Source organism: Pterocles gutturalis, unplaced genomic scaffold, assembly GCF_000699245.1.
Source record: "Pterocles gutturalis isolate BGI_N339 unplaced genomic scaffold, ASM69924v1 scaffold816, whole genome shotgun sequence".
Lineage (NCBI taxonomy): Eukaryota > Metazoa > Chordata > Aves > Pterocliformes > Pteroclidae > Pterocles > Pterocles gutturalis.
The window spans coordinates 2,089-11,869 of record NW_010102619.1 but is presented as its reverse complement, the minus strand read 5'-3'; the positions used below and the strand labels follow the sequence as shown (position 1 = coordinate 11,869).

The following is a 9,781-nucleotide window of genomic DNA, read 5'->3' as shown; positions in this document are numbered from 1 at the left end:
GGGATGTACCAGAGGAAAAGAGGCAGGACAGCATCCTCTCATGGCAGTGATGGTTTCATTCAAAGCGGTCCTCCTGCTATCTGCATGAGGAGATGGGTCGTGCACATGCGTTGCTGCAGCCTGCCTGCAGAGCAGGAGCAGTTGTGGTGAGTGGCTCTGTCTGCAAAGGTGTTCTCCTCTGCTGACCTTGGGAAAAGGAGAGCATCAAGTCTTTGCTTCTCCTCCCCTACCCAGCAGGTCTACAAGGGACCAACTGTGGCCTAAACGTGAGGGACAGGTCACTCATGTCCCTTAAGGTGCAGAGCTGGGCATGGAGTACCTCGTGGCAGCTTATTGTTCTATAGGCTTGGTGCAGAGTTAGACTGACAGCTGTGAGATGGGACTCTCTTAAATTATTATCTTGAGTCAGGCAGGTCTCCTTCAATGGGGCTCATTGGCCTCAGCAGGCTGCTCAGCTGTGGAGATGTTAACTGCAAGATCGACTTCTCAAATTGATCATGGATCTGTGTCGAGTTGGGTGCAGACAAGTGGAGCCTGCTTGGGCTGCTGGAAGCTGGGTGCAACACCCACAGGTGCCTGGGGAAGCTGGCTTGCCCCTTCTCTGTTGGCACCTGTGTCTGTCTGGTGTGCCTGTATCTGCTGTGCTGTGCAGGTTCATGGAGACAGCTCAGTGGCAGCTTCCTCCCGTCATCCTTTCACTTAAGTTGTCCCATTTGTGCTCTTCTCCCACTCCCCTCCTTCCCAACCTGCCAATTTGCTCAATAGATAAAGGAAGCCTTTCACAGGTTTGGTTTTGTTTCAGTGTGAGCAGACAGCAGTTGGTTTTTGTTTGTGTGGGGGGTTTTTTTTGGTTTTTTTGTTGTTTTTTTTTTACTCCTAAATAAGCAAGTTAGTATTCTACTACTGGCTCCTGAGGGTGCTGAGGTGAGCTTGTTGTGTGGATGTGTGCCCAGGGGTTGGTCTGGTTCACTGTGGGTGTCTGGGACATGGCAGATACGTGGCCGGGCGCGGGCAGCTCCTTCACTCTCATCTTTTTTCTCTGCATTGCAGCATGCCCTGCGGCAACGACATGCTGGTCACAATGTCTCGCTCTTTGCTTGATGAGAAGGTAGTGCCTTCTCCTGTTTGAATGTATTATTTATGATCAAAGGGAAGTGTATGTCTCTGGTTTGAGAGCTGTTGGGGCATCCGCGTGTGGTTATTGGTGTCTGAGGAACTGGTTGAAATCCAGCCCAAGCTGTTAGTGCCTGAAAGCTGCTGTTGTCCACTGGCTAGTCCGTGAGCTATACCGTTTGGATGTAGTGGTTTTGCTAGGTATCTGCATAATGAGTAGGTGCTTGAAAACACCCCCCCCCATGCACACACTGTTCGCTTGGGGAGGCGGTCTTGGCGTAGGAGGATGCAAGTGGTTTGCTTTGGAGCTTGCTCTCCTGGCAGCTGGTGTCCTCAGCCTTCTGGGAGGGAGGCTTGTCGCTCTGCATGCTCAAGCTTTTACAAGCTGCTCTTTCAGATGCAGCCCCTGAAGCTGCTCTTGTTGTACGCTCACGTACCCGTCCCAGTGGATGGGCTGAGGTAGTTGGTGTAACTACCTTTGCCGCATGCTAACAAACTCCCCTTTGCTATTCTGTAAGGAGGCTGGAAGACAGCTTTTCCAGTTACCTAGGCTGACCCCTTGCAATAAGTCATCCTAGAATTTCACAAAGCAAACCTGGGAAGAAGCTTAGGCTGAGCGAGGGCTTAAGTCTTTCCTTTCTCGTGAAGAGTCCCCAGCCTCCCATAGGAAGCTTTTCTGGTGCTCAGGAACCTCCATTATTTCTAAAACTCATGTAAGGTTTTGCAGCTTATTTCCTATTTCATTTTCTGTCTGTTGAACATGATGTCAGGGGTAACAAACGTGCCTATGATCTTTGCCTCTCTTGGCACTGTATACTGTGAAATGAGATGCTCACTGTATTACTGAGGAGAAGAAGTGTCATGTTCTCAACAGTATCTGACCTCAACCCCGTGACTGTCTTTTCCTGGTAGATTGTATTATTGGACGTTTTGGATCACTCTTTGAGTGAGAGAGTTGTGCTCTTCTCTTCCTCACTATATATTACCAGTAGTGTCTTGAGTTTTTGTCCTAGCTAATTATACTAGCTGCCACCTTCAACTTTCGGAAGTGGAAGCAAGGGCAGGGTGGCTGTTGGGAAAGCATTAATTGAAATTTGAAGTTCTACCAATAAAAGTGACGGGGAAAAACATTGAGCCCTTGTGCTAGTACTCTGCAGACCAGTTAACTTCCTGAAGTATCAGGCTGGAAAGTTTCTCAGAAGGAGAACTGCAATGGGAACATGCCTGTGGGTTTACTGGGGTTTTATAGCTGCTTGCTAAAACTTAGCACTCTGTACTTCTGTAGCAGCATCTTCTTAGTACTGGCTTGGGAATACTTTATAGGATTCTTCACGGAGGTTTAAATAAGTAGCTTGTTTGGGTTGTATTAAATAAAGGAGTAGATTTTTTCCTGAAGTTTGGTCATGCCCTCTTGTAAAATCCTCTATTTTAAAAGCTCCTGTTTCCACACTCACAGTTTCTCTTCCAAACAAAAAGATTAGAATGTAACAGCAACGTTAGTAGTAGACTTGCAGGGGTCCTTTCCTTTTTCATCCATGCTGGAGGGTTTTGGCTAGGCTGCTGTTGAGGAGAACAACCAGGAAAAACCCAACCTGAAAATGATTCCTGCTCTCTCCTTATTCAGAAAATCTGTACATTGAAATCCCTTCTGCATCAGCAGTGAACTACTGTATTGCTCATCTGGTGTGTTTATTCTGTTTTTTGTCTCACAAAACATGAGACTTGGTGTAGAATGTGTATGTGTGTTGGAAAGCACTGTGTCTTGGACCATACAGGACGGAAAAGGGGAGATCTGCAGCTAGAAGGTGGGCTAGTGCTCTCCTTAAACTTCAGCATTCATGTGACAGTTGTTGAGATGGCTGGTGTTGGGGGTATGGACACACTTACATTTCTCTTCTTCTGTTTTTGTTTTTTTAAAAAAAGGCTGTGAGGGGAGGGAACAGATGGGGACTGCTTGCTGCTGCAAAATCGTGGGACAAACCCTGTGTGTGTGTTTTTGGGCTCCATATAAGTTGCACCATTAATGGACGGATGGATGTTTGCTTCCTTGGGGGCAGCAGCTGTGCAGCCATCACGTTAAAAACCTGTTACTATGCTGAGGTTTCCTTCCCTTCCCTGATAAAGGCTTGACCTTGCAAATTCTCTTCCCTGCCTGACCAAATGCCAGAAGTTGTGTATCTAAAACAAACTCGCTGTGTCTCGGTCGCCTGGTGCCAGTTCTGGGCAGGGTGAGGGTTGTGCTTGCTGCCGTAGCCGAGCAGAGCCTTCAGTTGTGGTTGTCTGACAGGAAAACGTGGTTTTCCTCTTCCTAGGGGCTGCAGTCTTGTTCTCTTGACTCTAGCAGGCTGAATGGCTGTTGTAGTTATGACGATCAAAAGGCACTTTACTGCTCTGCTTGTTTGGCCGTAGCTGCAGAAGAAGTTCTTTGTCTTGGCGTCTCTGCTGAGATCCAACTCTGGCTCTGTTTAGTGGAGAGGACAAAACTGTAGCAAAGGCACTGGTGCTGCTGTCAGTGCTGTGAAGCGCTGCTGCACAACCTCAGTCCTCTTGGGAGCCTTGCTTCAAGGTGCTGCTTGGGAAGGACAACGAGTACCAAATCCCTCGGGCTCTGCCAGCTCTAATGTGATGTCCCCTGGTGCGGCAGTGGTGCCTGGGGAGCATCTGTCTGGGCAGTCTGTGCTGGCCTCACACCTAGCTATGGTAGGCAGAGCAGAGCAGCAAGTCTGTGTAGAGGATGGTGGAAATGCCTTCTGTCACAGTTTTCATCAGGGATGATATTTGTGAAGGAAGCATTTTCACTTTGCATTTCAGTTGTGCATTTCCAGTTTTTTATTTCTGAGGCTTTGGTCCCTGTGACTTTGCTTTGGAAGAGCAGTCCAGTGTGCTGAAGGACCAGGAACGCAAGACCCAGCTCTGCACCTGGCAAAAGAGTATGTGAAGGAAAGGGTTTTTCTGAAGGGGTTTTCTAGAAGGGAGATGCAATTGTAGGGTGCTTTTGGGAAGTTTTTTCCGAGCCTGTTGGGTGTGAGGTGCCAGCAGTGCTAAAGAGTGAGAAGTGCTGTGGATGAGTAGCGCAGCACCTGAGGAGATCTCCGCATCTGATGCAGTTGTAGGCTGGAGGTATATGTAGGTGTAGCCAGTATGGCAGGTCCGACTCCGCGTGGAAGGTTGCTTTGTGCAATCCTTGCTCAACTTCTCTTTGAGGTACCAAAGCTTCCCAACTGGCTGTGGCGTGTATTTCATGTGCCCAGAGACTTTGGCTTGTTTTGATGATGTGTCTGTTTTGGAGAGCGTAAAAAAAAATGTTGTTTGAGGAGAGGAGTCTGTGTTGGGAACCTTTTGATTAAATAACCCTAGGCTTCCTCTGCCCTCAGCCCTTAAATCAGCACAGCAGTGGTCAGGCCTCTCTGAGTATTCCTGTGGATTTCAGATGTGTGGCTCACCCTAAACTGTGATGCTACAGCATGTGCATCCATAGCAAGGGAAGGAAGTGGGTGCTCTGGTAGCAAGCAGCTCTTTCTGGATGTGTATTTATATCCATATCTGGTGCAAAAGCGTGAGGCACTCCTCTGTGTGATCCTTCAGTGATTAGCTGATGGTTGGTATAGTACCATGACAGGCTCCATTTCTGGTTTAACAGGAAAGCGCAAAACTGCAAAAACCATGTGAATGATGGCTGCCACAGCCTGCTGGGTTTGACCCTGCTGTGTCCAGTGGCAACTTTGAGCATAGGGGTGTGGCTTCAATCTTTGTTTTTCCCTCCTTATTTTCTTTTTTGCTAACCCTTTCTCACCACTTCAGGAGACCATTTTTCTAGAAACTGACAGGGCCCAGAAACAGTATTTTGATTCTATAAACAGGCTTCTTTCCTTGTAGCTTTGCTTCGCTACAGGACTGGCTTGCTTTCCTGGAAATCCTCTAAAAAAATCCATTTCAGGATTGGTGTAGCTATGTCACAGAAGGCAAAGCCAAAATGGTCTCTGATCTACAGAGTATGGCAAGACCTCAAATATCAAAATCCCACGTAGCAGCAACTATTCAGGCAAAACTGTTCCTGACTTACCTTTTGAAAGAAAAAAATTGGCAACGGTTCCCTGCCTTTGTGTCACATAGTCCAGTTCCTTGGATGCCTTGTAAAAGTTAATTCATTACTGTTTGTAAAGGACTGTGTTTCTCTGCTGCCAAATGCCATTGAGGTACCCTGTGCTCCTGTTGGATCTGCTTGTTTGCTTTCCCTCTTGGCAGCATGCTGTGACATGGCCTTCTTCAGGTAGTAATAATTAAAAAGAAAAAGCAGCTCTCCAACTGCACAAAATGCAAAGCAACAAAATGTAGAGCCTTACTGATATTGCCTACAAGGAAAACTGGGTTTCCAGTAGGTCGCTGACCTGTGCAAGAGGTTTTTTTTTTTCTCATGTCATACGTTTTCTGAGTCTGAACTGTTGCGTGAAGATTTTTTCCGTGTCCTGGTATGTTTTACTGTGTTTTGGTAGTCCGTTACAATGCCTGAAATATACTGGGCTGCCAGATCAGCTTTGTAGGATATGAGGAGGATCCTCAGTCTGACCTGCTCCAAACAGGCAATTAAGTATTGAAACTTTCTGTTCATTTTCTTCCTGCCCCTCCCCATTCTTTTAAAATCTCAAATGCAGGGAAAGCCTCAGCTCACTGAAGTGTGGGGTGAATGAATGCAGTGACCGACATGGTGCTCAACTCCTTCTGAGACACTTCTGCAAGGAAATAGTCTCTGAACGTGGGCTCTGGGAAGATTGCCAGTTTCCATTCCCATCAGAGCTGGCATGTGGATGGAGAGGAGGCTTGCTGCAGCCACTTCACCTTGCTCACGAGGCAGCAGAGGGTCTCCCCTGCAGTTGAAAGTCCTGAAAAACTGAATTTCTGTTGGGAGGCAGCAAGCTTCCTTGGCGTTTTGCTTTGCTCCTGCACACTCCTCAGGGCTGCTCTGGATGCTTATTTGATTGCAGTTACCCTTCTCCTTGGACATTGTGTTGCAGAAGTGCGTTGTTTCCCTTCCTGCTGCGCTGGTGATGGCCGTGCCTGTTCAGGAGGGTTCTTGTTGCTTTGCAGCTCCTGCATGGGGCAGGGCTGGCTGTCCTGTGCTGTGCAGGGTGAGGCTTCCCCTTGATGTGGGTGAAGAGCTTGAGCAACACAGCCCAGAAGGCTCTGATTCAGCCTTCTCCTTGCTCTTGCTAATTATTGTGACCCTTCTGATTTTCTTGTCCACAGCATCTTCTCTTTAATTCTTGTTTTTTGTTTTTTTTTTTTAAGAGAATTTGAAGAGTTACAGTCCAGCCGTCTTCCTAATCTGCCATGTTTAGGATGGACTACATGGCAGACAGAAATTTAGGAAACTGATGTTTAATTACCATTCACTCCCTAGAGAGCAGACCCCCTGTGTGATTTGGGTGTCTCATACGTGGGACTGAGCCTGTGCTGGATTTGTATCAGCAAAAAATAGCTGGGCTTTCATTTTCGGGGCAATGGTTTCTTATTGCAACATAAAAGCTTTATTGTGTTTGGATTTTGGGTGCATGTGCCAATGAATTGGTGGGGTAGGTTATTTAGTGAGGGGATGGAAGAGATAGGTGGGGAAAGCTGGCATCCTGATGATAATATTCTCTGTGAGGTCCAGGGAAAATGTGTATGTGTTAAAATAGATTATTCTCTCATGTGATGCATTGTGCTTTGTCCTAACAGAGCTAGTTGGTCAACAGAGCACCTCCCAAACATTTCCCACTGCTGGGATGGAGGTCCCAATGCTACTGAAAAGAATGCAGCATATTAGCAAAGTATAACTGTTAATTTTTATCTTCTTGGTTTTAGTAGATCTTAGTTTTCCAAATGTTGCATTTTGAGATGAAACTCTGTGGAGTTTTACCTTCCTGGGAAGCAGGCATGGAAAAACTCACTCATGTTTGAGTACAGTCAGAAGGGGGAATATGTGCTGTGGCCGCAGGATGTCTTTTATGAAATTTTGTTTTTTAAGCTGCAGCAAATTTTCAGTAGAAAATAAAAGTTTGTCAGGGAGAAATAAACTGGCTTTCACTTTTTTCTGTGTCAGTGCCTAAATGTGTGTGGCAGTGGGTCAGTCTGTACTACCTTCATTAAAGGAAGATAATTTCCTTGATTAAATAGTGGTGTTTTATTCCATATCAGTAGCTGAGTGGTTAAATAGAGTTGCTTTTAGTATGAAGGATCGGCTTCTTTAAGGTACTCTAGCTGGATGCAAAAGACCCCACCAAACAGTTCTACAGATGGAATTTGCTTCAAAAGCTAAATTCATCGTCTTAAAGGTACACAACTAATTAAATATATGTCGCAGTACCATAATACTGACTGATGAAGGCACACAGTGAACAAGTCTGGGTTTGTTCTTAGAATCTCATGAATGGGCTGGCATCTACGCTTAATTCGCTGATCAGTGGGAGGGGGGCAGCTGGAGAATGAGGATGGCAGAGGGGTGGGTGTGTGTGTGTTTAAATTACTGGGGTGTGATGTAGAAGTTTAATATTAGCACAAGGCTCAGGACAATTTAAATTGCTCCTCTGGGAGTGCACGTTGAATTGGTGGTAGTGCTGAGAATTGAATTTAGGTCTTAATTTGTTCATGTCTTATTTTCCCACGTTACCGTTCTTGTAATGTTTTCTTCCTATGTTGTAACATGTGTGAGAATACTTGGTTGTTTCCTTAGGAGAGGCTTTGTTGGTAAGTGCAAACTTTACAGTTAACTGGCAACAAATGTGTTGGCAGTTCCCGTGCAATTTTTGTGGGTTCAAAATGAAATTAAATGTGGGTTCTTGTCTAACTCCAGCTGACTGAATCGGTGATCCTGGTGATTTGCTGAGAATAATACTACTGCCAGCCGGACACCGCACTTGGGGTGTGCAGCCAGAGCAATGTGGAGAGAGCTACATCCTAGATCCCATGTGTGTGTGTTGGCTTTTTTTAAACACCGTGGCTCTGGCTTGTTTTGAAATACTGTTCTATTTGTTCGTAGCAGTGCCTACAGACATCTCTCTGTGTTGTTGAAATGATTGCAAAGGAAGATACCTCTGGGTTGAGCCTTTCCTGCTGCTGGCACCTGTGCTATTTGTGTGTCATCATTTTACATAGCGACATCCCTTCAAAGGGAGGGAGGGAGTGTCACTGTTCCTTATTCTGCCCCTCGCCTGGGATTTAACAACCAATACTGAGGTAATCCCTTCTCCAGTCAGCCGTACTCCTTAGGCAGCGATTTTATCGTGCTGTGAAAGCTGAAGAGATTGGGCTCTTGTCAGTGCTGAGATGGAGGAGATCTGAGGAGCTGCAAGGTGTGGCTGAAAATGACTCAAAGGGAAAAGCATCCTTCCTGAGCTGGTCCCTCCATCTAGGCTGGCCAGCTACAGCAAAACCAGTGCGGTGCTCTGATCTTCAGCCTGGGCAAGGTCTCTGTGTCACAGCTGCCCCACTGCCGAGGCGGGCTGAGCTCTTGCTGTGTTATTTTTCCCACACCGCAGGCACCTAGTGCTCCAGTTTATGTGTTGCCCTTGTTTAGGGATTTCCTGTCATCCTCCTATTGAGGTGAGGGCAAAGACATTTATTTTGCATCTCAAACGAAATTTCAGGTCCTAGAAAGTTATTAATATTCTGTGTATTCCACAATTCTGTGGGTGTTACAGCCCCATTTCAAATAATGTGGCTATTTCTTTCTTTTTTTGTTTTAAGGAAACAAGAGCATTTGTTATGTTTTAGGGGGGGTTATCTTTTTTTTTCTTTTTTTCCCTAGCATCCAGCGAGCTGCACTGGTGGTTCTAGAAAATTACTACAAAGATTTCACAGTCTACAACCCAGCCTTGTTAACAGCCTCCAAATCCCGTGCAGCCAAGCATATGGCTGGCCTGAAAGTCTACAACGTTGATGGTAGGTGAGGTGAATGTAGTCTGAGACTGGGCGGGATGGGGAAGGGCTGGGTTGGTTTTATGCTTTGTTATGCACACATTCTCACCTTTCTGCTTTGCCAAATCCTTGTCTCTTGCTGGAAATCTTCCTAACAGTGCTGACTTTGCTGGTTCCAAATGACTTTACAGATGTGTTTAGCCCACAATAAGGCTTTTGTCTTTGCCAGGTGAAACGGCCAAGTTTTGGGCCGGGCTTAATTATTACGTGGCTTGACAAGCACTTTTCGGCACCACTGCTTGTTTTAGGCAGCCTCTGCTTTTTGTCACCCTTGGGTCATCTCCTTGGTTGTGCTAGTACAATAAACACAACTTTTAACTTAAATAAGTTCCTCAGTTTTTTACCATGCCACTTCCACAGGCAGCCTTCAGAAAAGTGAATGAGGTTGATAACCAGTGTGGGAAGAAATAGCAGCTTTAGCAGTAAATTAGCTATGCCTGGCTTATGCATGGCCGTGCTCCCAAGTCATCATGATGCTAAGCAGTTCATGGAAATTCAGAGATGGGTAACTATCCCTCTTGAGCTTTGCCGTTCTACAAACCTGTTTCAAACTTTTGGGTTTTAAAGAGGCCTGTGGGAGGATGGATGGGTGGATTCCTGTGGACCCTCAAAAGCATTGAAAACCGGACTTAATCATTTGACACTCTTACACCCTATCAGTGAAAGCTAGGCTTGATAAGCAGGGTGTGCCCAGCCATCACAGCCTTTAAAAAGT

General features: G+C 46.1%; 1 protein-coding gene across 1 annotated transcript in view; it reads left to right on the top strand.

The window, feature by feature from the left end:
* LOC104471105 (vang-like protein 1) overlaps positions 1–9,030 on the top strand; it is a gene marked incomplete at its 3' end in the record, with an annotated part of 24,239 nt that extends 15,209 nt beyond the window's left edge. The window contains exon 4 of the mRNA XM_010086334.1: positions 8,897–9,030. Within this exon, the coding sequence (XP_010084636.1) occupies positions 8,897–9,030 (134 nt within the window). The remainder of the gene's footprint in view (positions 1–8,896) is intronic.
* Between the last annotated feature and the right edge of the window lie 751 nt (positions 9,031–9,781).